Source organism: Saimiri boliviensis, chromosome 3 (assembly GCF_048565385.1).
Source record: "Saimiri boliviensis isolate mSaiBol1 chromosome 3, mSaiBol1.pri, whole genome shotgun sequence".
NCBI classification, from domain to species: Eukaryota; Metazoa; Chordata; class Mammalia; order Primates; family Cebidae; genus Saimiri; species Saimiri boliviensis.
In genome coordinates, this window is record NC_133451.1 from 6,109,456 (window position 1) to 6,133,745 (window position 24,290).

Below are 24,290 nucleotides of genomic sequence, written 5' to 3' on the forward strand. Positions count from 1 at the left end.
GTTCAAGCGATTCTCCTGCCTCAGCCTCCTGAGTAGCTGGGATTACAGGTATGGGCCACCACGCCCAGCTACTGTTTTGTGTTTTTAGTAGAGATGGGGTTTCACCATGTTGGCCAGGCTGGTCTTAAACTCCTGACCTCAGGTGATCCACCCACCTCAGCCTCCCAAAGTGCTGGGATTACACGTGTGAGCCACTGCACCCGGCTAGGAAGAGGCTTTAAATGCTGGGTGTTCAGAAAATGTTAGGAGTCCTAAAACCAGATGCCGTTTCCTACCTGTCACCCAAGACCTCACTGCAGTCACTGTGGGTGCCCCCAGCGTCAGGTCATAAAACGACACGGGTGACGTGACCAGTGGTTCACGATGATTCTAATGCTCTCTTGTAATTCATTTTTTCTCCATTATAGTGTTTCCTGGTCTTGGTGGCAAAAATACAGTATCGTATCATTAAAAGTATGTAATTGGCTGGGTGCGGTGGCTCGCACCTCTAATCCCAGCACTTTGAGAGGCTGAGGTGGGCAGATCACCTGAGATCAGGAGTTTGAGACCAGCCTGGCCAACATGATAAAACCTCATCTCTACTGAAAATACAAAAATTAGCTGGGCGTGGTGGCATGCGCCTGTAATCCCAGGTACTCGGGAAGCTGAGGCAGGAGAATCACTTGAACCCGGGAGATGGAGCTTGCAGTGAGCTGAGATTGCATCATTGCACTCCAGCCTGGGTGACAAGAGTAAGACTCTGGCTCAAAAACAAACAAACAAACAAACAAACAAATAAATAAAGTATGTTACTTGAAAAAATCATGCTGTTTGGAGAGGTGGAGGGGCCCAGGTTCAGTGAGTGGCTGCTGACTGACTGAATCACTAGGTAGATGAATACATGGATGTGCAGACCTGAGCCTCCCTCAGGTCTGCGACATGGTGGCATTCACACGACCCAGGTGGGACGGTGTCTCAGTGGGCACTCAGAAGATGGCCAACGAATGGATTCTTATGGACCGCCCTGTCTTCATCTGTCTCACTACTCTAGACAGACATTGAATAATGAAATGACAAATTTAATTAGTGAATTCCGTTTTGTGGGAAGAGGACACTGGGGTTTTGAGGAAGTAGCCAGTTTCTTTGAGACCACGATCAATTTCATGAGCGTTTATTAATCAGAGGGACACAAGCAGGCTCCGGTGAGGGGAGTAATTGCCAACAAATGCTTTTGGGGAGCCTGGGACCATGCCTCTGCCAGGAAGCTGCATCTCCAGGGCATCATTTGAGTCCTGCCTTCTCAAAGTACTTGTGACAGGCAGACGTGATTGCAGCCACGAACACAATGAACTCGCTGAAGTCCACCTGGGCATCTCCGTTGGCATCCAGGTCCCGGAGCAGTTTATCCACAGCATCCTTGTCCCTTCCACTCTAGAGGAGAGAGAGGCCCAAGGTCAGCGGTGACGGCGTCTGCAGGGCCTCAGCCTCCACCAAGCACCGCTGCTGGGCAGGAGGAGGGCACCCACATCTGTGCCACCTTTGCTGTCAGGCAGGCTCAGGGCCAGGGCCAGCTGTGCATACCAGACACATGGCATTCCTGGTCTTGAGTAAGTTGTGAGCTGCCTTGAGCTATCTGGCATGACATGAACTAACTTGTAATGCTTTTAGACCAAATTTGAATTGCGTTGTGCTATGCGGGAGGGAGTTTTGTTTTGAATTTTTGCAGGGGTTTGTCTTTGGATTTGTAATGTGCTTTACAGGGACGGTTGTTCTCAGGAAATGCGTCCACTCTCTGCTCTAGTTCTTGTGCACTGCTAACCCCATAGGCATCCCATCTCGTGCTGGCACTGAACTAGCCGCTTACACAAACATGAAATCCTCACAACCCCCAAGCAAGGCAGAGGCATTGCCCTGTTATGGATGAAGATGATAAGGCCCAGAGGGCCCAAGGGACCTGCCCCTAGGTCACACAGGGAGACAGGGAAAGCCAGGGTTGAGCCCCACGTGTGGAGCGAGCACAGAGGCCCTTTATTCCTCTCTGCTTGGGCACCCTGGCTTGGAGTCCCAGCCTCTCAGGTCTTCTTTGAGAAGGCCAGGCCGGCAGGGCTCTCTGAGAGCCTACCCATTTGATGGCAGAGTGTCCTCACTATGGGACCAAGTGGGGCCAGGATGCAGATCTGAGCAGCAGCAGCAGGGGGCGCTGACAACCCAGCCCTGGGCCAGAGAGCCGTGTGTCCAGGTGGAAAAAAACACAATTAAAATCGGTAGAAACCGAGCAGCTGAAACAAGACACAGCTGTGTACGTGAGGACTTTCACGACAGCATGGCTTGTGATAGCAAAAGCAAGGCAGGGAAGTATAAATTCAGTAGCAAACAAATCGTGGTATGGCCACGTCGCAATACCCTGCGGCCATTTCAAGTGATTGCTTATGAAGTCTGTAGCCGGACAGTCACCTCGTCCAACTGTGCGGGGCATCGGGCTGGGCCTGGAGCAGATAGAGCCACAAGGCCAGCGCAGCCCCACCCGCAGGCGGACGTTGTTCTCGGACTCCAGCTCTGCTGGGCTTCAGCAAAGGGATGAGACGAGCACCCAGGGCCTACCCTAGGTAATTGTAATGTCACACAGGTTTGAGGATCCCCAGCTTAGACGTTGCTTCTCAAAGTGTGTTCCCAGCACACCTGCACCTGCCCCTCCCCATACCCCAGTGTCTTGGATCAAAGTCCTGGGTTCAGTTCTAAAACCTTGATCATTATCAGAGCACCCTGAGCCCCATGCCAGAGTTCCCAGCCTGGGGCTGGGGTGTTCAATGAGCATCAGAGTTTGAGAATCGATGTAAGTTAAGTTCAAAAAGAAATTAAATTGCATATAAATCCCACTCACCTGGGGAAAAGGCTAAAAGGGAGAGGGAGCGTCTGTATTCCAGGAGGGATTTCTTCCCTCCGTACTTACCTGTTTTTACATTTTCTACCACAAACAGAACTTTATTTTTAAAAGATATCTTTACAGCATTTACATTTAGAAAATGCTAGGCCAGGCATTGGGGCTCATGCCTATAATCACAGCACTTCGAGATGCCAAGGTGGACGGATTGCTTGAGCCCAGGAGTTCGAGACCAGCCTGGGCAACATGGTGAGATCTTGTTTCTAGAAAAAATAAAAAAATGAACCAGGCGTGGTGACATGCACCTGTAGTCCCAGCTGCTCTGGAGGCTGAGGTGGGAGGATCACCTGAGCCCAGGAAGGTCAAGGCTGCAGCAAGCTGTGACCCTGCCACTGTACTCCAGCCTGAGTGACAGAGTGATACCTCATCTCAAAAAACACAATGTTCTGAAGTGCTTTGTGTCTTTGAAGCTCTCATTTTCGATGAGCAGCATCTGTGTGGGTCAGCCTCTTATAGAGGGCAGGTAGGCAGAGTCTGGTGGGGCCCGAAGGGGAGGGTAAGGAAGGAAGAAAGTGGGGGAGTGAGAAAGAAGTCGAGATGGAGAGGGGAGGGCCTCTGTTTGGCCTGGACGGAGGCTGCCCTGGGCGGTGGAAGGAAGCTGGTCCCAGCCTCCCCGAGGGGCCTCCTGTGAGGCTCAGGCCAGTGGCTCCTCCCTGGCAGGGAGCCCAAGGGAGGCCCCCAGCTCTGTGCGGACAGGTGCCAGGATAGAGCCTCCTCCTGTCCTTCCTGCCGCTCCCACTAATACCAGGCAACAAGGGGCCTGGGAATGGGAGCAGGGAGGGCGGGCAAGTGGGAGGTGGGGCTGGGGCGTTTATGGCCAGCAGCCTTGGAGGACTCGGCCTCAGGGACAGCCCTGGGTTGCATTCTTCCCCCGCCCCCACCACAGGTTTGAGTCCCACTCCTCCACCACGCCTGTCACTAATACACTGGGGTCAACTCCATGTTTCAAGGATCAAGCTGACCACACCCTCTCTCTGCTCAGATGCTCCGGTGTCCCCCGCCTTGATGCCAAGGTGGGTTGGTTCCTTGGCTGGGCATCTAGCGTCCTTCAGGATCTGCCCCCCTTGCCGCCAACCCCCCTGCAGCCGTCTGCCCTCTGCCGGCCACACCTTCCACTTCCCTGCAGCCGCCGCGAAGTCCTGCGCTGTCCAGCTGGGCTCACCTGCAGGAAGCCGGGGAGCTCCTTCTCCATCAGCGCCTTGAGCTCCACTTTGGTCAGGGTCTGCGTGCTGCCCTCGCTGCTCGAATAGCGGGAAAAGACATCTATGATCATGCCCATGGCTGTCTCCAGTTCCGTCATGGTGCCGGGTTCCGACCCCTTCCTTCCAGGGGCTGGCAGGGCTGAGAAATGTCCCGCTGGCAGCCTCTTGGTGCTTTATAAGGCGGCCTCATATTGACACAGAGGGTGGGACAGCGGGGCTGGAACATTCAGGCAGTCCTGCCCCTCCGCATGCGTGTGCTCGGTTCTGATGAAATGCATCGCCGTGATGCCCTTTCTGGAACTTTCCCCCAGCCACGGCCCAGGGTGTGGGCCGCCTCCGGCATTTTACAGTGCTCCCCTGTGTCTTGGGGCCATCAGTGAGTCACAGTGGTGTCCTCCTTCCTGGCCCTCCCTGGGTAAGTGGGCACAGGGTGAGTGTGTGTGGAGTGAGTGGTGACCCTGTGGCCCTGTGTGTTGGTATCAGAGGGTGCTGGCACTGAGCCTGCAGACACGAGGAGATGTCTGAGTGAATTCCTGCTGGGCATGTGTGTGAACACGGTTCTGCTCCCGCCGCCCTGTGTCCTTCAGCGGCGCAGCTTCCACCGCAGCCTCCTCACTCCTCCCCTGTGGAGCCGAGCAGAAAGCTCCCCTTCATCCTCTGGGAGCTGGCTGAAAATCAGTGGGCAAAAGGCAGATTCAGAGGAGAAAAGCGCCAGAGACGTATCTGATCGTAGCTTATGAGGCACGGCAGCCTTCAGGATGAAGACCCAAGGATCTGGGGGAAACGGTCCATGGCTGCAAACACAGCATGGAAATAGGATCGCACACGAAAGTCAGGTTGACGCGGGCAGACCAGGAGGACAGCCCGGCCCGGCCTGTCGGGACAGATTCCTCTGGGCCTCGGGGCAGCTTTCCTTCCTTCTAGGTGTGGCCAGGACCCTCTCTGGAATTGAGGTCTTGTGACCTGCAGTCAGATAAAGCAGCCCAGAGTGTTTCTTTATGGCTGGTTTCTATGCAGAAAGGGGAGGGGGTGGAGAACTGGAGTCGGAGTTCTGGGTTTTATGGCTGGGTTTGGGGACAAGAGGTTCTGGTTTCTATGACCCATCTTGGGGAAGCCTCTCAGGGAGGAGGGGCTGGAGAAAGTTTTGCTTCGGAGGCATCCACGCTGGGTGTTGTTTCTGAGCCTCGGCACTTATCAAACCCAGAGCAGTCGCAGAGCTTAGACAGCACAAAGGTTCCTGGGACCTCTGGGCAGAGTCGGGGACTCAGGTCTCAGGCACGTTCGAATCCCTCCCCGTCTCTATAGCGGAGGCACTCAGAGGGTCTGTGTCTCTGGGAAGCTGAGACAGCCCTGGCGAGCATGGAGGTGGAGGCCTGTCAAAGCAGACCCACGCCCACAGGCTCTCTCTCGGTAGAGATCTTCCAGAGCGTCAGCCTCCAGCGAGTGTCTAACCTTTCCCGACACAGCCTCCACCAGCTCATGGGCCGCACCGGGACTGCCCCCGCCGGCTGTGGCTCAACACAGATGGGAGCCACCAGTCTTACAAGAGCTGGCTTTCTCAGGACACGTCGCCTCTGTCCAGGTGTCCTGCAGTGGAGGCTCACCCTTTGTGAGCAGGGACAGGTCTGTTCCACTCACGCCTCAGCTGGGCAGTTCCCTCTTGGGATAAGGTTGCACGGGACAGACGATCGTCCTACCACCTCCACCAGAGGAGCGGGGAAGAATATAGGAGGCTCCCTGTCTCAGAGGCAGTGCTCCTCAGGCGGGGCATACACTGTGTTTTATACATATATGTATATATATACATACATATATATATATTTGAGACTTAGTCTCGCTCTGTTGCCCAGGCTGGAGTGCAGTGGCGTGACCTTGGCTCATTGCAACTTCTGCCTCCCAGGTTCAAGTGATTCTCCGGCGTCAGCCTCCCGAGTAGCTGTGACAGGTGTGTGCCACCGTACCAGGCTATTTTTTTTTTTTTTTTTTGTATTTTTAGTAGAGATGGGGTTTTACCTTGTTGGCCAGTCTGGTCATCACTCTGTTTTAAAATTTTTATTTATTTATTTATGTTTATTTATATTTTGAGACAGAGTCTCACTCTATCACCCAGGCTGGAGTGCAGTGGCACAGTCTTGGCTCACTGCAACCTCTGCCTCCTGGTTCAAGTGATTATCCTGCCACACCCTCTTGAATAGCTGGGATTACAGGCGTGCACACCACGCCCGGCTAATTTTCATATTTTTAGTAGAAATGAGGTTTCACCATGTTGGCCAGGCTGGTCTCAAACTCTTGAGCTCAAGTGATCTGCCCACCTCGGCCTCCCAAAGTGCTGGGATTACAGGCATGAGCCTGGACCATGCCCAACCTCATTTATTTATTTTTAGAGACAGCGTCTTGCTTTGTCACCCAGGCTGGAGTGCAGGGGCTTAATCACGGCTCACTGCAGCCTCCAACTCCTGGGCTCAAGTGATCCTCCCACCTCAGCCTCTCTAGTACCTGGGACTACAGGGGCACTCCACCACGCCCAGCCATTCACTTTAATCTGTCACCACTGTGGGAGGAAGGATCAGGACATCAGGTAGAAACCGCTTGCACCCCCCGACCCATTCAGGCCGCTGGAGTGGCATCCAACCACCCAGGCTGCCCCTGCTGGAGTAACTCACTGGGTAACTCTGAGGACAAGCCCCCTCAAGACACTTCTCAAGAGTGGGGCCACATTTTCCAAGGAAGGGTTCTACTCAGACCTCTGAGTCAGAGGACTGGTTAAAGAGAAACTTGTTCTGGCTTTATTCAGGAATGTTGCTGCAGGGGTCATGACTATCATCTCGGGGGAGTTGCTCTTGAGGCGGCTGGAGCGCTCTGTGTGCCCTGGGAGGAAGGCAGCAGGGCTGGTCTACACAGGCGCTCTCACACCTGCGTGTCCCACCTCTGCGCTAAAAAAGAATGTTCTCAGAACATTTAGTTACGAACATGTGCTTTTTCAAAGTGATGAGTTTAAATGTGGTACAGAGGTCAAAGTGGGCTCACACCCAGAGGCCTCCCTCTCCACAAAGATCTTTGCAGAGATTGCAATCCAAGTGGTTGGCTCACGTTGCTAGACGCACACACAAGAGCACCAGGGCCAGGACCTCTGGGAGCCTGATGTTCGTCAGCTGCGGGTGCCATGTCGGGGAGGGAGCTACTCCCCAGACGTCACTCTATTCAAAATTTAATGAAATGGCATATATCTAGAACACTGGTTTCTTCCCAAAAGGATATTGTGAATTGTATCATGCAAAAAAACCTTTCTGTCCCTGACCAGGTTGGGATCTTTTCTCTTCCCACCCTTCAGACTTGGGCGTTCTGGGGTCTTCTTTACAGCAGCAAGAGCTATGGGGTCCTGGGGTGACACGAGGCATCGGCAATCCAGGAGGGCTGGGAGCTCAGCCTCTGGGCAGATTCTGCCATTCTGTGGTGCCTGCAGCAGCGTGGGAGCTGGGAGGGTGGCCTTTAGAACAGGGCGGATTTGGGAAAGGAAAGTTCTCGTGCCCTCAGCCAAAATGCCCTCAGTTTAAGCTCTCCTGCAAACATCTAACAACTGGTGTTCCCACACAGGGCGGGATCGGAGAAAGCAGGGGTTGGCCTCCCCTGGGGCTGTGCGCCTGAGGAGGGTCCTGCCTTCTCCCACAAGCTCCCAGTTGGTCTCCTGGCACTGTCAGGCTGACCCAGGCATCCGGGCACTGGACTCCTCCCATGCTTAGCATTAAGAGGCCAGATAAGACTGGGCACAGTGGCTCATACCTGTAATCCCAGTACTTTTGGAGGCTGAGGCAGGCAGGTCACTTGAGGTCAGGAGTTCGAGACCACTCTGGCCAACAGGCAAACCCCTGTCTCTACTAACAGTGCAAAATTTAGCCAGGCGTGGTGGCACACATCTGTCATCCCAGCTACCGAGGAGACTGAGGCAGGAGGATCGCTTGAGCCGGGGAGGTAGAGGTTGCAGTGAGCCGAGATCATGTCACTGCACTCCAGCCTGGGGGCCAGGGAGACTCTGTCTCAAAGAAAAAAAAGAGGCCAGATGAAGAGCGAGCTCAAACCACAAGCTTCTACATGTTAACCAGGTTAAAGAGCAACTGCTGACAGGAAGGGACCCAGTAGTCAACCCCCAGGAGAGCCGGGATGTGGCCCTGTTTTGACAAGGCCTTGCTCTCACCAGGGGGATGGGCAGGCAGGTTTCAGGTGGGGGTCAGGAGGTTTCAGGAAAGCACAAGTTACGTGGTGGGGCAGGTAAGGCTTAGCCTGCCCAGCCTGTCCTGAGTGTCGTGGAAACAGCTCGGGAAGTGACTCCTCTGTCCTCTGGAATCTGGACCAGATGAAGCCTTCTCTGGACGTCTGTGTTCAGCAGATGCCACAGAAGGCCCCTCGTAAGTTGACCTGAGCCTCCCAGTCCCTTCGCTGGGCTGGGGCATGCATGATGAGCGAGGCTGGGACCCTGGCGTCGGGGTCACTAGCCACAGAGGGCGCCTTGTGCTTGGAGGGGGGTGAGGAAGGAGAGGCGACTGGGGTGGGGAGAAGCAGAGAGGCCAGGACGGGGGGGTGGGGCCTGTGCTGGGCGGGGCGGAGGGAGCCAGGCCCAGGCAGGGCACTTGGAGAGTGCGGTGGGGTGGAGTGGGAGGTGGGCTTGGAGGAGCCGGCGCCTTGGGAGGTCGGACAGTGAGGAATGAGGTACAGAGAACCGGCTCTCTAGGGAATCAAGAAGTTAGGATGGGCAGTGGGGGTCCAGCGTGGAGACGGGCTGGAGGGGGAGGAGGGCACCACCAGGGAAGGGCCCCCAGGCCGGCCCCACGGGGGCTTGATCCTGTAGTTCTGGGCCTCGCAGTGCCAGCCACACATTTGAGCTCCTGGGTGGGCCGCACCCGGGCAGAGCTGCCCCTTTCAGTGCCTCCCAGGTGATCCCGCTGCGCCAGGTCAGTGGTCTGGAGGATTTTCAGTTCGAGATACACTGTCAGGTTTGTCCTTTTGAGGTCCACGTGGCCACTGATGTGAGAGGCGGATGTGCACGGTGAGGCAGTCAGGGGGCTGCAGAGCGAGGAGCCCCCGCCACGCGCAGTTCAGGGTCCCTGCCACGGCCGCCTGGGGACACTGGGAGCTGGTGGGGGCCTCAGCAGGAGCAGGAAACTGAAGGAGGAGGAGGAGCCTCACTCAGCACCTGACGAGACCTCCACCCTTTGCAGAAGGGAAACCGAGGCTCAGAGCGAGGAGCTTGGCTGGCAAGCCCAGGCCCCTTCACCCTGCCCGCGTTTCCTGCACTGCACAAACACTTCCCGGACCAAACCGGTTTGATCCTTGATAATGTCACAGACAAATATTTGATGAGGGAGGAGGCTGAGGGAGGTGAGGAAGTCTGTTTCTCAGGGACAGGCTGGACGCAGGGGTCATGCACTGGGTGGCTGTGAGGGCAGGGGTGGCGTCCCACCAGAGGGACACAGCTCCTGGGAAAGGCGGCAGAGCCCCTGAGACGTCTTGCAGGCCTCTTCCTCCAGGCTAGAACCCAATGACTCATCTCTCAGGCTCTCTGGACGCCGCGGGGCCCACACAACCCGGTTCTGGTCGAATGTTTCACTGAAGGCTACAGAGCCTGCCTGCTTTCCTGCACGAGTCCTGGGCATGCTCTCCCTCGGCCGTGCAGCCACGTGGAGATGGCCGCTGGGATTCTTGTTGCTTGTGACTGAGTATTCCCAAATGGTTGCATTTGTGTTTTAGGGGCTGTGGAACAAATCACCACAAACTGGGGGGCCAAAAACACCAGCAGTGTGCTCCCTCTTGGTTCTGGAGCTGAGAAGGCGGAAATCCAGGCGTCGTCAGGGCTACTTCCTTCTGGGGCCTCAGAGGGGGACTCTGCTCCTGCCCATCCCCAGCTCTGGTGGCTGCCGGCATTCCTCATCCTATGGCCCTGCGCTCCAGTCTCATTTGTCTCTGTTCAGTCACATGGGCCCCCACGTGTCTCTGTGTCTCAGGACACAGACATGACCCTGTCTTGGTACATTCGCAATAATCTGATTTGCAAAGAAGGCTGGATGCTGAGGTCCCGGGAAGGACATGAGTTTTAGGGGCTGCTGTTCCCCTCAGTGCACCCGTGCAGAGCTCGGCGACACCGCCTAGCTGCTTCACAGTGAACAGCCTGGCACTGTGGAAAGGCACAGGTTGACTCTGGCTTGGTCCCCGGCTTTGCCCTTTATTTGTTCTGTGACACCTTGGACAAGTTCTGTGACCAGAGCGTCAGTTTCCTAGGAACTAGTGACAATGATCATTACCCTCAGAGAGAATGGGGGAGTCAAGGGTAAGTAGAGCACAGGCTGAGCTGCAGCGGAGGGTGGGAGGCTCGTGGCAGGTGTCGGCTACCCAGCGGCGCTCGAAGCACCTGCTGCTCCCTCCTTCCTCGATCCTGGCTGCCTTCTCTGCTGGGTATTCTTTGGAGAGGAGCTGTGACTGGTTCATCCTGTCCCTTGAGGAGCTGCCAGTCCAGTCAAGGACACTGAGAAGCAGCAGGCAGGGACAGTGCAGTGTGATAGTGGTGTGCTGTGGCAGCCCCACGAAGCAGCTACCCAGACAGGGAGGTCAGGGAGGCTTCCTGGAGGAGGTGGCGCTTCAGATGAGACTTGAAGGAGCAGAAGGTGTTTGCTAGACAAAGGGGCTTGCCTGGACAAGCGGTCTTCAGAGTGTGGCCCCAGAATGTCAGTGTCAGCATCCCCTGAGCTGGAACACCCGAGGCAGGGCACCGCTAGGGGGGAGGCTGGGAGAGGGGCCAGCCAAGCCTGTCGGGATTCCGACGCGTGCCCCAGGAGCCTCAGGATGTTCTCAGCAAGGGCAACGGCCTGTGCCAAGGACTGGAGCTGGGACGGAGTGTGGCACGTATGCAGATACTGCAGCAGGGGCAGAAGCTGCGGGATGGGGAAGCGGCTCCTGGTGGTGGGGGTCAGGGGGATGTGGTTGGTGGGAGACAGGGAGCGGGGTGAGGAATGTTTCCTGAAGCTGGAAGTCAGCGATTCTGCGCCCCTGTGAGCTGCTGCAGAGTGGCTTTGGTGATGGACGTGAAATATTAAACGTTGGCAAAGTGCCTCAACAGAAAGAAAAAGCTCGCCTTCTCAAAGGAGGCGCAGCAGGTTGCGTGGTGTCTTCCAACTACCTTTTTTGGGCCAGGGTTTCATGTTTCATGGCCCCCCAGTTCTGGGGGTTCCCACTATTCCTACCCTGTCCTCACCCAAGGCCCTCCTCAAGGCCACACCATCATCTCTGTTGAGTTGATTTCTTTGGTGAGTCAAGACTTCCAGGTGACAGAGTACCAGAAAACCCATGACAATTTGGGGAGACTGAGTCCAAGCTCAGGACTGTCCGTGGCGGAGAGCACTCTGCACAGGGAACTCGGAGCACCTTCCGAATGTGCTGATCCAGCCCGTGCCCGTCTAACATGCTGACATTCTTCAGGCCAGTGCAGCGGCTCATGCCTGTAATCCCAACACTTTGGGATGCTGAGGCGGGAGGATGGCTTGAGCCTGGGAGATGAAGACCAGCCTGGGCAACACAGCAAGACCCTGTCTCTACAAAAAATGTTTCAAATGTCTTTCCTCATCAGATGCCTCTGGGACAGACACAAATTCCTCCCTGTGACCTTCACTTTCAGTAGAAGCACAGAGATGTGTCAAGCGTTCAGTGGTGGCAGGAAAGGGGGCCCTGCCTGTGGGCACCGGACTGACTGGTACAGGGTACCAGCCTCAGGTGAACAGCCTGCCCAGCCCTTGGGTCACTGACTTGCCGGGTGACGCTGGGGCCACTTCCTTCCTCAAGGGCCACTTTCTTCATCTGTAAAACGAGGGATTCAGATGAGGTCACCTCCAGGACTCTGAACCCACAGAGCCCACATTCTCACACCAAGGTGCCCAGATTCCTAGGCGTGCACAGTGCATGCAGGGTACACTAGAACACCAGGAGTTTTAAAACATTTCTATTTAGACTAAGAAACTCACAAGGGGAGAAAACAGGAGCCCTGTGAAAACATGGGGTCTCCAGCTCCCAGATCCATCCAGCCGGTTCCTGGAGACACAGTCCTCCGCACACCCCGAGTGGCCATGAGGTCCTGACCCCAGTGAGTGAGTCTCCACAGTCAGCTCCCTTGGCTGGGTCTGGGGTGCCCACAAAGGCAAGGCTTGTTGGAGAAGCTGGAGGAGGCAGAGGGAGAGAGGCTGGGCCCTGCGGCCTGAGGGCATCCTGTGGAGTCTGCAGTCAGCGCATCCTACATTCACCGCCTCTGCCCTCTCCGCGAGTCTCCCAGGGCTGCCAAGGCCAACACGCTGTGGTGGGGGTGCAGGGCTGGGGCCTGGAGTAGAGGACGGGTCTGAGTCTGGCTCTGCCATGTGCTGGCTGGGCACCTCTGAGCCCGGTTTTCTCATCTGTAAAATGGACGGGGTGCACATGCTTCTATCCCAAGGGTGGTTGTGAGGCTGGGCAATGCCCATCCACTGGTTGCCCACTGGCAGCTGCAATGGTGAATGTCATTATCCGTCCACTCTGCTAGGCTATCGGCCCTGTTGTTTGTTCAAACTCTCATCTAGAAGCTGCTGTGAAGATATTTTTGGGTGTCATTACTATTTAATTAGTGGACTTTGAATAAAGCAGATGACCCTCCATAGTGTGGGTGGGCCTCATCAGACCCATTGAAACTGAGGTTTCCAGAAGGAATTCTGCCTCCAGACCACACTACAGAAAGCCTGATTCCGTTTCTAGCCTGCAGCATTTGGACTCAAGTCTGTGACATCAGCTGTTCCCTGAGTCTCAGGCCTGCCAGCCTGCCCTAAGAGTTTGGACTTGCCAGTCTTCACAATCACGTGGGCCCACTGCTTAAAATCAATCATCAGTCAATCATAGTGTTAGCCTAAGTTAGCAACATTCAAAAATAAGGTTTCACAGACACACAAGAGAAGATTCCTAACATGGAAATCAGATGGTCCGACCACATTGGGCATCCCTTCCTGCCAGAGCGGGGCAGCCAAGCCCTCTGCTCCCCTTGCCTGAGGTTGGGCTGCCCCGGGCATGTGAGTTTTTCCAAGCTCCCATCCGGCTCTGCGTTCAGTTTAGCAAACACTCGGTCAGAAACACTTCCGCTAGGTGCTGGGGATACTGGGGAGAGTCAGATCTGGCCCCTGCCCTGAAGGAGGTGCCGTGGAGTCCTGTTGGGGGACCAACCCATTAGCGCACGGTGCAGGGAGAGAGGTGGGGCAGGGAGGATGAGGGCGAGGTCTGGCGTGTGCAAGCTCCCTGCTGCCTCCTTCCCCTGGGAAGACCCCAGAGCCACAGCCTAGCCATCCTGTTCGTGGGAAAGCTGGGTTGGAGAAGCTGACTTGGGTCTGGGGCCAGAAGGAGGCTCATGCGTCCTACTCCCTGGAATTGTTCTGGGAGGTGCAGCCATCCCCACGGGGGCAGCCCTGCCAGCTAGGAAAGAGGGGCCGTTTCCCCAGATCACAGCCTGCTGTCTTCTGAAATGGCGGAGAGTGGGAGGGTCTCTTGTCCTTGTGAGTGGGGCAGCGGTTTGTTCTGGAACTGGGGGCCTGACCGGGCGTCCGCGCAGAGCAATGCTGGCATCTGCCTCATGGGGAGCTACGAAGACCCTGGAAGAAGTGCACAAGGCATTGTCCCTCAGCCCCCATGGCGCCTGTCCTGGAGGTGTGCGGAAGGGGACTGCTGCTGAGCACCCCAGCCCGGCCCCTCTAACTTTAGCCTGGGAGCCCCTGGGACTCCCGGAAACGAGACTAAAGTTGAAGCACCTGAATGCTTACGTTTTACCTTTAACCTTTATTTTTCAAAATTTGTATAATATTACTTTTTTTTAAAGAGACAGAGTCTCGCTCTGCTGCCATCCTCCTGCTTCGGCCTCCTGAGTAGTGGTGACAACTTTTTAAAAACTTCTTGCTCTGTTACCCAGGCTGGTCTTGAACTCCAAGGCTCAAGCAAGCCTCCCAAAGCACTGGGATTACAGGCATGAACCACCATGCCTGGCCTAATGTTACTTTTATTAGTTTTTTAAAACACTGTGAAGTATAAATCACGAAACAAAAAAATGGAGTCTCAACTTGCTACTCAGATAAAATTTGTTGATATTAACAACTAAATAAATCGGCTCCCAAGCAGGCTTAAAAAATTCAAGCGAGATTAGAAGGGCACCTCGTGAAATGGAAAACCCTCACCCTACCCAGCTCCAGCCCTCAGTCTGGGGCAACTAGTAATAGCTGCCGTGGTTTCTTCCAGAAGAACGTGCCCACATGCCCCAGCTTCTAGGAGTCAGCGCTGGTGTGTGCAGCAGCGAGAAGGCGCACATCTTCCTTCGCAGGCTCACGGGCACCACGGCCACGTCCCACTCTTGCCTTTCGGCCCGAGCCCTCCCAGCACGCTTTCCACGTTGGTCCAGCAAGGCAGTCTTGTCCTTCTTGTGCTGGCCCCTTTGTCCAGGGCCTCCCTTGCTGCCAGCACTGGACCTGCCAGTGCCTGGGAGCTCTGCAAGGGCCAAAGGTGGGTCCAACCCACTTCTGAGTGCCTAGAACCCAGCCCAGGGCAGGAGCACCTTTCCTGGAGCTGTGGGGTATGGAGGCAGGGCTGAGGGAGGAGAGACAGAGGGTGGAGGACTAGAGGGGTGAGGGTCAAGGTGAGGGCCAGTGTCCTGCCAAACTCTGCTGCCCACGACAGACCTGGGGTGCTCTCTGCAACCAGGTGAGGAGAGCTGGCTGGTGTGGCCGTAATTGTTTCCCAGGGGTATGGGTGGTAAAGGTTTATTTAAAACCAATCAAATCTCTGCCCACTACTCCCCTCCCCCAGCCCTCTTGCTCCAGCTGCAAGCACCCTGGCTGCCCTCACGTTAGACGGCATGGCTTCATTATCCTCTGGCTTCAGGAGAACCTTTCCGGCAGGTTGTAAGTGGACACATTTATCCACCTAGTACAAATGTGTGAGAAGTTTTGAAATGAATGGTCACATACTGGATTGTGTGAAATGCCTTTTCTGTGCCTAATGAGACCTTCATATATTTTTCTTTCTCCACTAATCTGCCAGTGGGCTGAGTTATCTTACTGGACTTACTAAGGCTCAGCAGCACAGAAACCTTATGGCATTTACTTTTTTTTTTTTTTTTTTAGATGGTGTCTCCCTCTGTCGCCCAGGCTGGGTGCAGTGGCACCATCTCAGCTCACTGCAACCTCTACCTCCTGGGTTCAAGCGATTCTCCTGCCTGAGCCTCCTGAGTAGCTGGGATTACAGGTGCATGCCACCAGGCCCAGCTAGTTTTTGTATTTTTTACTAGAGACGAGGCTCACCATGTTGGCTGTGGCTGGTCTTGAACTCCTGACCTCACTCAAGTGATCCACCTGCTATGGTCTCCTAAAGTGCTGGAATTACAGGCGTGAGCCACCATGCCCAGCCTTCTTAGGGCATTCACTATCTGGCTCCTTAGGGAAAAGTTTAATCCCTAGTCTAAGGTAAAGTTTTCTCCATTCCTCCCAGAAGTTCTGGCAGGAATACAGGCAGGGAGTATCATGCTCATTTTATGGGTGGGGAGAGAGATCCGGAGACGTCTGGTGCCTTCCCCAGGGATGTACAGCTCACAGATGCAGAAGGCATGATGGGAACAATCTTCCGCTCACCTCCTCCCACCTGCACCAGGGCCAGAGCAAAGAAACGCCAAGAACGCTGCCCAGCTCCCCCAACAACCCTGGAGACTTGGTGAGGTGAGCTCTGGATGGCAGCTGGAAAAATCTTTTCACTAGGGCGCCCCTCTTCCAGCCACAGTCATTGGACCTCTCAGGAGGGCTGGGCTGGAAGCATCCTAAGAATGATGAGAAGCTGAGAAATGATGCTCCTCAGATTCGCCATTGATGAGACTGGTGCCTTCCCAGTTAAGTGGACATGCAGGATGAGTCTTCCAATGGGACCTTCGTGGACTCTTAAGTAGCACAGCAAACATCCTCCCCAAAGGCTGTCCACCAGGTGGCCCCCAGGCTGCACAGGAAGAAGAGTTCTGAAGTCCCCTCTCTCATCATCTGCGCTCAGGCCGAGCCTTGAAAGGACCACTGCCTGCGTTCCGAGTGGGGCGCAAATGGATCCACAGTAAGCCTGGGCTTCTGTGAGCTTGATTAAGAAACGGCACAGGCCGGGCGCGGTGGCTCGGCACCTGTAATCCCAGCACGTTGGGAGGCTGAAGTGGGCGGAACACAAGGTCAGGAGATTGAGACCATCCTGGCCAACGTGGTGAAACAGCGTCTCTACCAGAAGTACAAAAATTAGCTGGGCATGGTGGCGTGTGCCTGGAATTCCAGCTACTTGGGAGGCTGAGGCAGGAGAATGGCTTGAACCAGGGTGCCAGAGGTTGCAGTGAGCTGAGACTGCGTCACTGCACTCCAGCCTGGTGACAGAGCGTGACTGTCTCAAAAAAAAAAAAAGAAAAAGAAAGAAAGAGAAGAAAAAGAAACAGCACAACTGTTCCTCGGTTATGAACTGCACCTGCCTGCACACCTCCACGCCTCAGGCACACCCGCTGAATGCACTGGAGGCAGCCTTCTGAATGGCAGCAAGGCCTCTCAACCATCAGCACAGGGCTGTGCAGAGGCTGGGGGCAGCCGGCAGGACACTGATGCCACTAGAGGAGGCATCCTCCTGCTTTTTGAGGAAGCTTTTCAGGCCACCTTCCCCTGGGGACCCTGGGAGAACGGGCTTATCAACCATAATCATCCAACACAGAACTTCACAACAAATTGGACTCCTCCAGGAGGGAGAGGCCACGAAAGGCTTGGTGCACTGAAGTACGGGACAAGCTGAGTGAGGGGAGCCTAAGCTGGCTGGGGTGCCCTCTGGGGGAAAGCAGAGAGAGGGCTGGGGGCTTGAGGGTGGCATTTGGGCTGTGGTTTTATGTTCCCAAAGGAAATGTTCTAGAAATGAAGTGTCAGTGAGGGTGCACCTCTGGCTGCTGGCTTTGGGTAATTAGGTTGGGGGCAGGGTTATGCAAACTGGCTGACCACCAGAGGAGGGACTCTGCAAGGTACAGAGGGAGGCAGGGCCCGGCAGGGGGAGCTGTAGGGGCCACCTGCTGCCTGCAGCTGTGCCTCCTGGATCCTGCTACACCAGGTCAGTCTCATCAGTCAGTACCTCTGTCCACACCACACATGGTCACACACGAGAAAGATACCCTCCCTTCAGCTATCCCTGCTGTAACCCCCTTTCTCTGCCGTATCACAGCAGAACTTCTCCAAAGAATGCTTCACGTTTTCTCTGTCCACTTTTTACCACTGTTCAGCTGCAGTAGTATCCCAGCCAGGGGATTCAACACAGGCAAAGGCCATGAGGCCAACACAGCAAAGCAGCCAGTGTGACCAGAAGGAGTGAAGGAGCACTGAGGAAACGGACTGGGAGACCACAGAAGCCTGCATGCTCTGCATTCTGTGGCCCAGACTTCAATCCCATTCTAAAAGCCAAACACTGGAGTGACAGCTGAATTCTCAATGATAGAAGCCAAAGTCAGTGAGATGATGTTAATGACAGCAAGAGAAAATATTTGCCAACCTAAAATTATATACCCAGCAAAACTATCTTTCAATAAAGAGGACTGGTTTGTCAGAGAGCAATGACTCAAGGGACCACATTAAAGAACTCTTCATTCTTCTGAGTTCCAGAGTATATGTACAATCATGACTGAGGGAATTAAGAAACACAGAAAAATGTGTCTGATTTACAGTACACTGAACAAATAGTAAGACTGATGGGTACACCATGACCCAAGTTTAGGATGCCTTTGAATAGCCAAGAATTGTGTTGTATTATGATGTAATCAAGGGGGAGAAAGATCAAGGATCATTTTCATTTGTTTATCAACCTTTTTCCAGTTGGAGAGGTCTCAGGGCACCTCTGGAACCCAGGAATCTTCTGCTGGCTAATGAAACTCTTATTCCAAATATAAGACCTACTTGGAAGTGCTAGTGTGGCTAGACCATACAATGAAATTCCAAAAATCTCTGAGAGGGCCTCAGACACATGTCTTCAAGGTGCTAACTCAAAGGGCAAGGCTAAAATTGTCAAAGAGGTGGCTGGTTACTTTATATGAATCTGAGTCACATGGAATGTCAAGGCTCCAAGCTAACTCAGAGACAACACAGTGCAAATCTTTCATTTTATGGTGGTCCCAAAGAGATGGTCATAGGGTGAGTGATTGGCAGAGCCAGGAATGAACTGCCCTTCTGACCCCAGCCCATGCCTTGTGTGCTGTCCGCTGTCTGGTGTACCTTCACAGGGGTTAGGGCTCTTTCTCCCTCAGTGGGTTCCCTTCCTCTTGGCTCAGACACAGGATATTGCCCTTGGCTCCTAAGATGGAAGTTCACAAATTTAGCTGTTACCATCATGGCACCCAAAATGCAAACCGCTTTTATCAAAGGAGTGAGGCAGGATGAAGCAACATGCATGTGTAGAGGGCTGGGCCTTGGCTGTTCTCTGCTGGCAGGATGGGGTCAGTCTGACTGGAACCTTCCACACACCCTCCCTTCCCCTGCCCACATCCCCACACAGCTTCAATCATGTAACATATGATCAGCAACCCCTCAGGGCAGGAGCCTTGTCTATTCCCTGGCTGGGCAGATAACCCCCACCCTGGGCTTTGCTCATGCTCAGCATTTCTCACGCACAGGCAGGGGCTGCTAAATGGCCATCTTACCCACTAGGGTGCAAACCCTCTGAAGGCAGCAACTGTGTAAGATACAGCTGTCATGTCTACTCCAGGCCTGGCATGTGTTAAGTCTTCAGTAACTATTCAAAGAACACTTGAACAAATGAATTGATGACTCCATTGCCATTGGTGTCCCAAGGACCTAGTACATTGCCAGCAAAATGCACTGAATGAATACATCAACAGGTAAGTGAATCCATCCTATGACATCCACTGGTTGGTGTTCAAAAGACATCTGGACATGGGACATGAGCAGAGGGTGGGATGCCTGCATTCAGGCCTCCAAATCTCACTCAGCCTGAGCGATGCCTCACACCTCTTGTCAGTCAGAGAGGGTCTGTCTTGGAACATTCCATGAGGCTGGAAACTCAGTCCCATGCTTGCTGCTGTGGCCCTCTCTAGAGCGGTCAGCATTCTGAACCGTTGTTTCAAAATCCATCACGACCTGATTGCTGGGCGTAGAGGAAGTAGATGGTACAACAGGAGCTACTGATGCTGTGAAACAGCTTTGGCATCAATTGAATTCTTCCAGACAAGGTTCTGAGGGTTGTTTTCTGCTGAAGTTTTCTCACCTGAGTAATGGGGATAATAAAATGATCTCTGATATTGGTGAAAATTAGATAATGTATGTTAAATTGCCTACACCCAAGTGGATTCTTGTAATAGAGGTTTTTGTTTTCTCATCCCCAGTGTCCTGACACTGGTGGGAGCTTTGGGAATTGGACTGGGAGGTAACAGAGGAAACAGGCCAGTACAAGCTGTTTCCCTTTTGGCCCCTTGGTGTGGTCTTAGAATCCAGCCTACTCCATCCATCCCACTGACATCCTATAGAATGATGTTCCTCTTCATGAGTTTGCTAAAGCAAATTTAACAATCCCGGAGATCATTTTTTTAAGGAAACATTTCTTTTAACTGTAAGCGTACTTGCCTTACCTGAGATATAAGACTCAAAGACAGGTCTCCCAAAGGACCCCCCCCCAACACCCCCAATTCCTCCCTGCCCCCTGGTGGCCTCCACCCACTGGTGGCCTCTGCAGGCCATTCTGGGCCCCTGACCTGTTCTGTGTTCCCTGTGCTTGGGATGCTGTTTGTGTAGCTGTGCCCAAGCTTCTGGCTCAGAGCAAGAGTCAGTGGGTCTGAAGGGACTCCTCCCTAAGTCCCCCCCCCACACAGTGTAAGCACCTCTTTGCCTGTGAAAGTCCTTGTTTACATCTGTAGTCCCAGATGAATTTCTATTAATAGAGCCACCTTTCACTTTCAAAAGTGGCCCAGTTTGACAAATGGTATGAAATAGGTGCTCAGGTCCCGGGCCTCGGAACCATCTCTGAATCCGCTCGTGTCCACACGCAGGCCCTCGCACCTTCCCAACGCGGTCCTCATCCGTCATCACCCACACAGCACACGGTTCACTCTCCAGGCTCCCACTCTTGTCCTTGTCCCCCACTGTCAGGCCTCAACACAGCAGCCGCCTCTTCACAGATGGTCAGCTCCTGTCATCCTCTGCTGGCAACCCCCCAGCAGCTTCACATCCAGCCACTGCTCCCTCTGACCTCAATGCCTGCCACTTCCTCCCTTCCCACTGGGGTTTCATGCTGTTCCTCACCTTTTTACCCTGGTTGATCCCCCAGCCTAGAAGACTCTTTCCCTAGATACCCATGTATATTCCTCACATAGGCCTTCAGGCAAATGTCACATCAGACATGTCACCTAACCATACAAATCAACTAGAAACCCCATACCCTATCCCCCAAGGCCGTTTGGTTGTTTGCCACAGAACTTGCCACTCTATGGGTACATATCATTTTTTTCCTGCTTCCCTCATTTTGGGGTTATCTATCTAACAAATACTTATACAGCACTAACGATGGCCAGACAGAGTTCTAAGCATCTTATGAATACCAGATCTAACTTTTTTTTCTTTCTTTTAGAGACAGGGTTCTCACCATGTTGCTCAGGCTGATCTCAAACTCCTGGCCTCAAGCAATCCTCCTGCTTAGGCCTCCCAAAGACTTGGGATTCCAGGCATGAGCCACTGTGTCTGGCCCTCAGATCCAATTTTATAAGCACTTTGTTCACGCAGGTAGCATCAGCATCATCAAAGACTAGCACTGCAGGCACTGAACTATAATTATATTTTCAGACCTGTCTCAACCCACTAGATCGTCTAAGAAATTCCTAGTGCCTAACCTATCGTGGAGCTCTGTGGTCACAGTGAATACTGGATGCCTGAATGAACTTCAGCTCTCCTAAAGCTGCAGCCAGACTACATGGCTTCATGAGGCACCCCTCCTCCTCTAAGGTCTGCTTCCTTCCCCTTCTGCAGCTCAAACCCCACACTGGGCCACAGGCTTTGAAGAACTCCTAAATCAGAAGCAATTCATCTCCATTTGACAGTGACGACTCTCAAGGAGAAACTCATTTTGAAAAATGTTTATTCATCTTACTTTTTCCTGGCCAATTGCTTTGGTCACCTGCACAAAGATTCTAAAAGCTGGCTTTCAGCATGTGTTTTTGTAAGCAAATGAACTAAATCATCACAAGGCGGAGCTCTGATTTTAGTCCCTGTGGAGTCTGGGCTCTGATAACCTAGGCTAGTCATCATCTAAGCCTGGAATGACTGTTTGAGACCCTCATGGCCAGCTTGAAGCTTTCCTTCCTCAGCCACTCTGGGCCCTTGAAAAGGTCACATGCATTTGTGGCAGAGACTATCATAACGAAGATTACCCCAAAGTTAGCAAACACATATGCCTAGAACTCATCCCAATTATAGATTCCTCACCAGACAGGTTACACAACGTGCACCAGTTAACATGCCATAGGAAAATTACATTCCAGGAAAAAAAAAAATGCTATAAAAACAAAAAAACAAAACACCAAAACAGCTCTCCTCCTTTGATCTGATGGTCCTCAAATCCACACACCACCACTCTTCCAGACCAACCATCCACTGGGGCCTTCTCAATCTCATCCAAAGTCGCATTCACAACCTTGACTGGGGCTCGGGTTCTTGATCTTGGCAGCTGCAACCACGTAGTGTCTTCTCACTTGTAGAATTCTAACTTCCAGTCTCCCATGAGTCCCCAAATTCCAAGAAGCATAAAAAAATAGGAAAGCACAAGGGTATACTTCCAAACTTTGAAAACAGAATAAAATCGCAGGAACAAATATGACCACACAGCAGCGTACATACTGTACAGGCCCTATTCCTTCGCTTGGGACATGAATGAAAAGCTGTCTCTTCCAAACTGAATGCACTTATTAACCAAAAAATACACATGACCATCTAATGCTGAAGTCATCCACCAGGTTGGTACTGGAAATTTAGTGGCTAACGTGGAGAAAACGCAGGCAGAAAAACAGGGGACACAAAACGAAAGGCTCTCTTGGTATCAGTCTGTCCAAGCAGCCACGAACTCCTTATCAGGTGAACACAGTTCATCAGTTGGCAACCTAAGGTACAAGCAGGGGAAATTCATCATCACAACATACATTTTGAGCTTGAGATTCTCCTATCTGGGAGTCACACAGACCCAACCACCTGTGCACGATGCTACCACCTGCAGGAAGGTCATCGCAAACGCTCCAATCTCATAACAACATTCACATGTTTCCAGCAAGTACCTTCGCTTCACACTTTTCTCTCCACCCACTGACCGAGCAAGTCTACGTCTTGCAAATACTTTAAGTGGTCATGACTCTTTACAACAACGTATCAAATTAGTTCCTCTAATTACCTATGAAAAAAGAGTGAAACCAACTTGGCGGAGAGCGTGGCCACGGCTCTGCGCGCCCCTCCCTGGCTGCCCAGCGCCTTCCACGCGCGACACTCCCCGCCGCGCTCCGCTCCAGCCCCGCGCGGCCCCGCCGGCTCAGCAGCACTCGCAGCCGGCAATCCGCTGGTGCAGCTCCACGATCCTCCTGCCCATCCGCGCCGCCTCCGCGGCCTTCCTCTCCGCCTCGGCGCACAGCCTGGCCACCCGCTCCTCCGCCTCCGCGCGCGGGCTGGGTACAGGGGCCCGGGCGCCCCGCTCCTCCGCCTCCACCTCGCTCTTGATGGCGTCTAGCAAGCTCTGGATCTCCAGCAGCTTCCTGCGGGCCCGCCAGTGCGCCCGGGCGCGCTCGCGCTCCAGGGAGGCCCGGTCCTCACGGCCGGCGTGGGACGCAGGGCTCAGCGGGCTGCCTGGGTCTTCCCGGGGCTCCCGCGCCTCGTCCGCGTCCACAGGCCGCATCCCGCCGCCGGCCCTTCCCGCCCGCGGGCCGCTCCGAGGCCGCCCAGCAGCAGCGCGCGCGGAAGCCTCGCTGTCACCAGCGACCGGACTAGCAACAGGTGGCACCGGTTTTCGCAGCGACGACGGCGTCCAAAATGGGCTACCAGCCGTCGGCCAGGGCGCTGCCACTGCGGCCCTTTTACGACACCCGGGCTCCTTTACGGCCACGCAGCGAGCTAGACCCGCACTCGGGGCTCCCGCCTCCGCGGCCCCGCGCACGCACGCGCGCCCCACGTGCCCCCCGGCTCTGGCGCCTGGACTGCCTGGGGATCCTAGGGCGGGGACCCTCACACCGCTTGAAGGTTGGATCGACTTCACGCTAGTTTAAGGAACTAGCTGACGCTGATAACCAGGTCCCAAGCACTGCTGTGTAAGTTCCCAACATTCCAAATTATAAGCACCCAGGCCGGGCGTGGGAGGCTGCGGTGGGAGGAGTTCCACACCAGCCTGGGCAGCAAAGCGAAGAACCCTTAAAAAAAAACAGGCCGGGCGCGGTGGCTCAAGCCTGTAATCCCAGCACTTTGGGAGGCCGAGGCGGGTGGATCACGAGGTCGAGAGATCGAGACCATCCTGGTCAACATGGTGAAACCCCGTCTCTACTAAAAATACAAAACATTAGCTGGGCATGGTGGCGTGTGCCTGTAATCCCAGCTACTCAGGAGGCTGAGGCAGGAGAATCACCTGAACCCAGGAGGCGGAGGTTGCGGTGAGCCGAGATCGCGCCATTGCACTCCAGCCTGGGAAACAAGAGCGAAACTTCGTCTCAAAAAAAAAAAAAACAAAAAAAAAAAAACAAGAACCCGTGGACTCAGAGAGAGGATCACACACAGGGGACAATTGGAGGGTAGGGGAGAGACATTGGGGGGTGGGGAGGGATAACATGGGGAGAAATGCCCGATATAGTATGCACCTAAAGTAAAATAATTTTTAAAAAAAATAAATGAATAAATGGTAAAACAAAACAAAACAATAAATTAGCCCAACGTGATGGCGCGCGCCAGCTACTTGGTCGTCTCAGCTACTTGGGAGGCTGAGGTGGGAGGATTGCTTGAGCCAGGAGATCGAGACTGCAGTGAGCTCTGAACGCCTGATCGCGCCACTGCACCCAGCCCAATGACAGGGCGAGACCCTGTTTCAAAATAAATACATAAAAATAAATAATAACCGAATTC

General features: G+C 53.9%; 2 protein-coding genes across 2 annotated transcripts; both read right to left on the reverse strand.

The window, feature by feature from the left end:
- Positions 1 to 1,087: 1,087 nt before the first annotated feature.
- Positions 1,088 to 13,833, reverse strand: S100P (S100 calcium binding protein P). The gene is made up of 2 exons (XM_003934649.4): positions 4,083 to 13,833; positions 1,088 to 1,410 (listed from the first exon to the last, which is right to left on the reverse strand). The coding sequence occupies exons 1-2, from the start codon at positions 4,218 to 4,220 to the stop codon at positions 1,261 to 1,263; spliced, it is 288 nt and encodes a 95-aa protein (XP_003934698.1). The 5' UTR covers positions 4,221 to 13,833; the 3' UTR covers positions 1,088 to 1,260.
- A 94-nt stretch (positions 13,834 to 13,927) lies between these two features.
- On the reverse strand, positions 13,928 to 23,262 carry MRFAP1L2 (Morf4 family associated protein 1 like 2). The gene is made up of 2 exons (XM_010345270.3): positions 22,585 to 23,262; positions 13,928 to 19,422 (listed from the first exon to the last, which is right to left on the reverse strand). Exon 1 carries the CDS (start codon positions 23,077 to 23,079, stop codon positions 22,720 to 22,722), a length of 360 nt encoding a protein of 119 aa, XP_010343572.1. The 5' UTR covers positions 23,080 to 23,262; the 3' UTR covers positions 13,928 to 19,422; positions 22,585 to 22,719.
- Between the last annotated feature and the right edge of the window lie 1,028 nt (positions 23,263 to 24,290).

Excerpts from the sequence above, each read along its gene's own strand:
- S100P (XM_003934649.4), bottom strand. The coding sequence starts at position 4,220 with ATGACGGAACTGGAGACAGCCATGGGCATGATCATAGATGTCTTTTCC. Across the intron at positions 1,411-4,082 it reads AGCTCCCCGGCTTCCTGCAG|AGTGGAAGGGACAAGGATGC; the intron begins GTGAGCCCAGCT and ends TCTCTCCTCTAG.
- MRFAP1L2 (XM_010345270.3), bottom strand. The coding sequence starts at position 23,079 with ATGCGGCCTGTGGACGCGGACGAGGCGCGGGAGCCCCGGGAAGACCCA.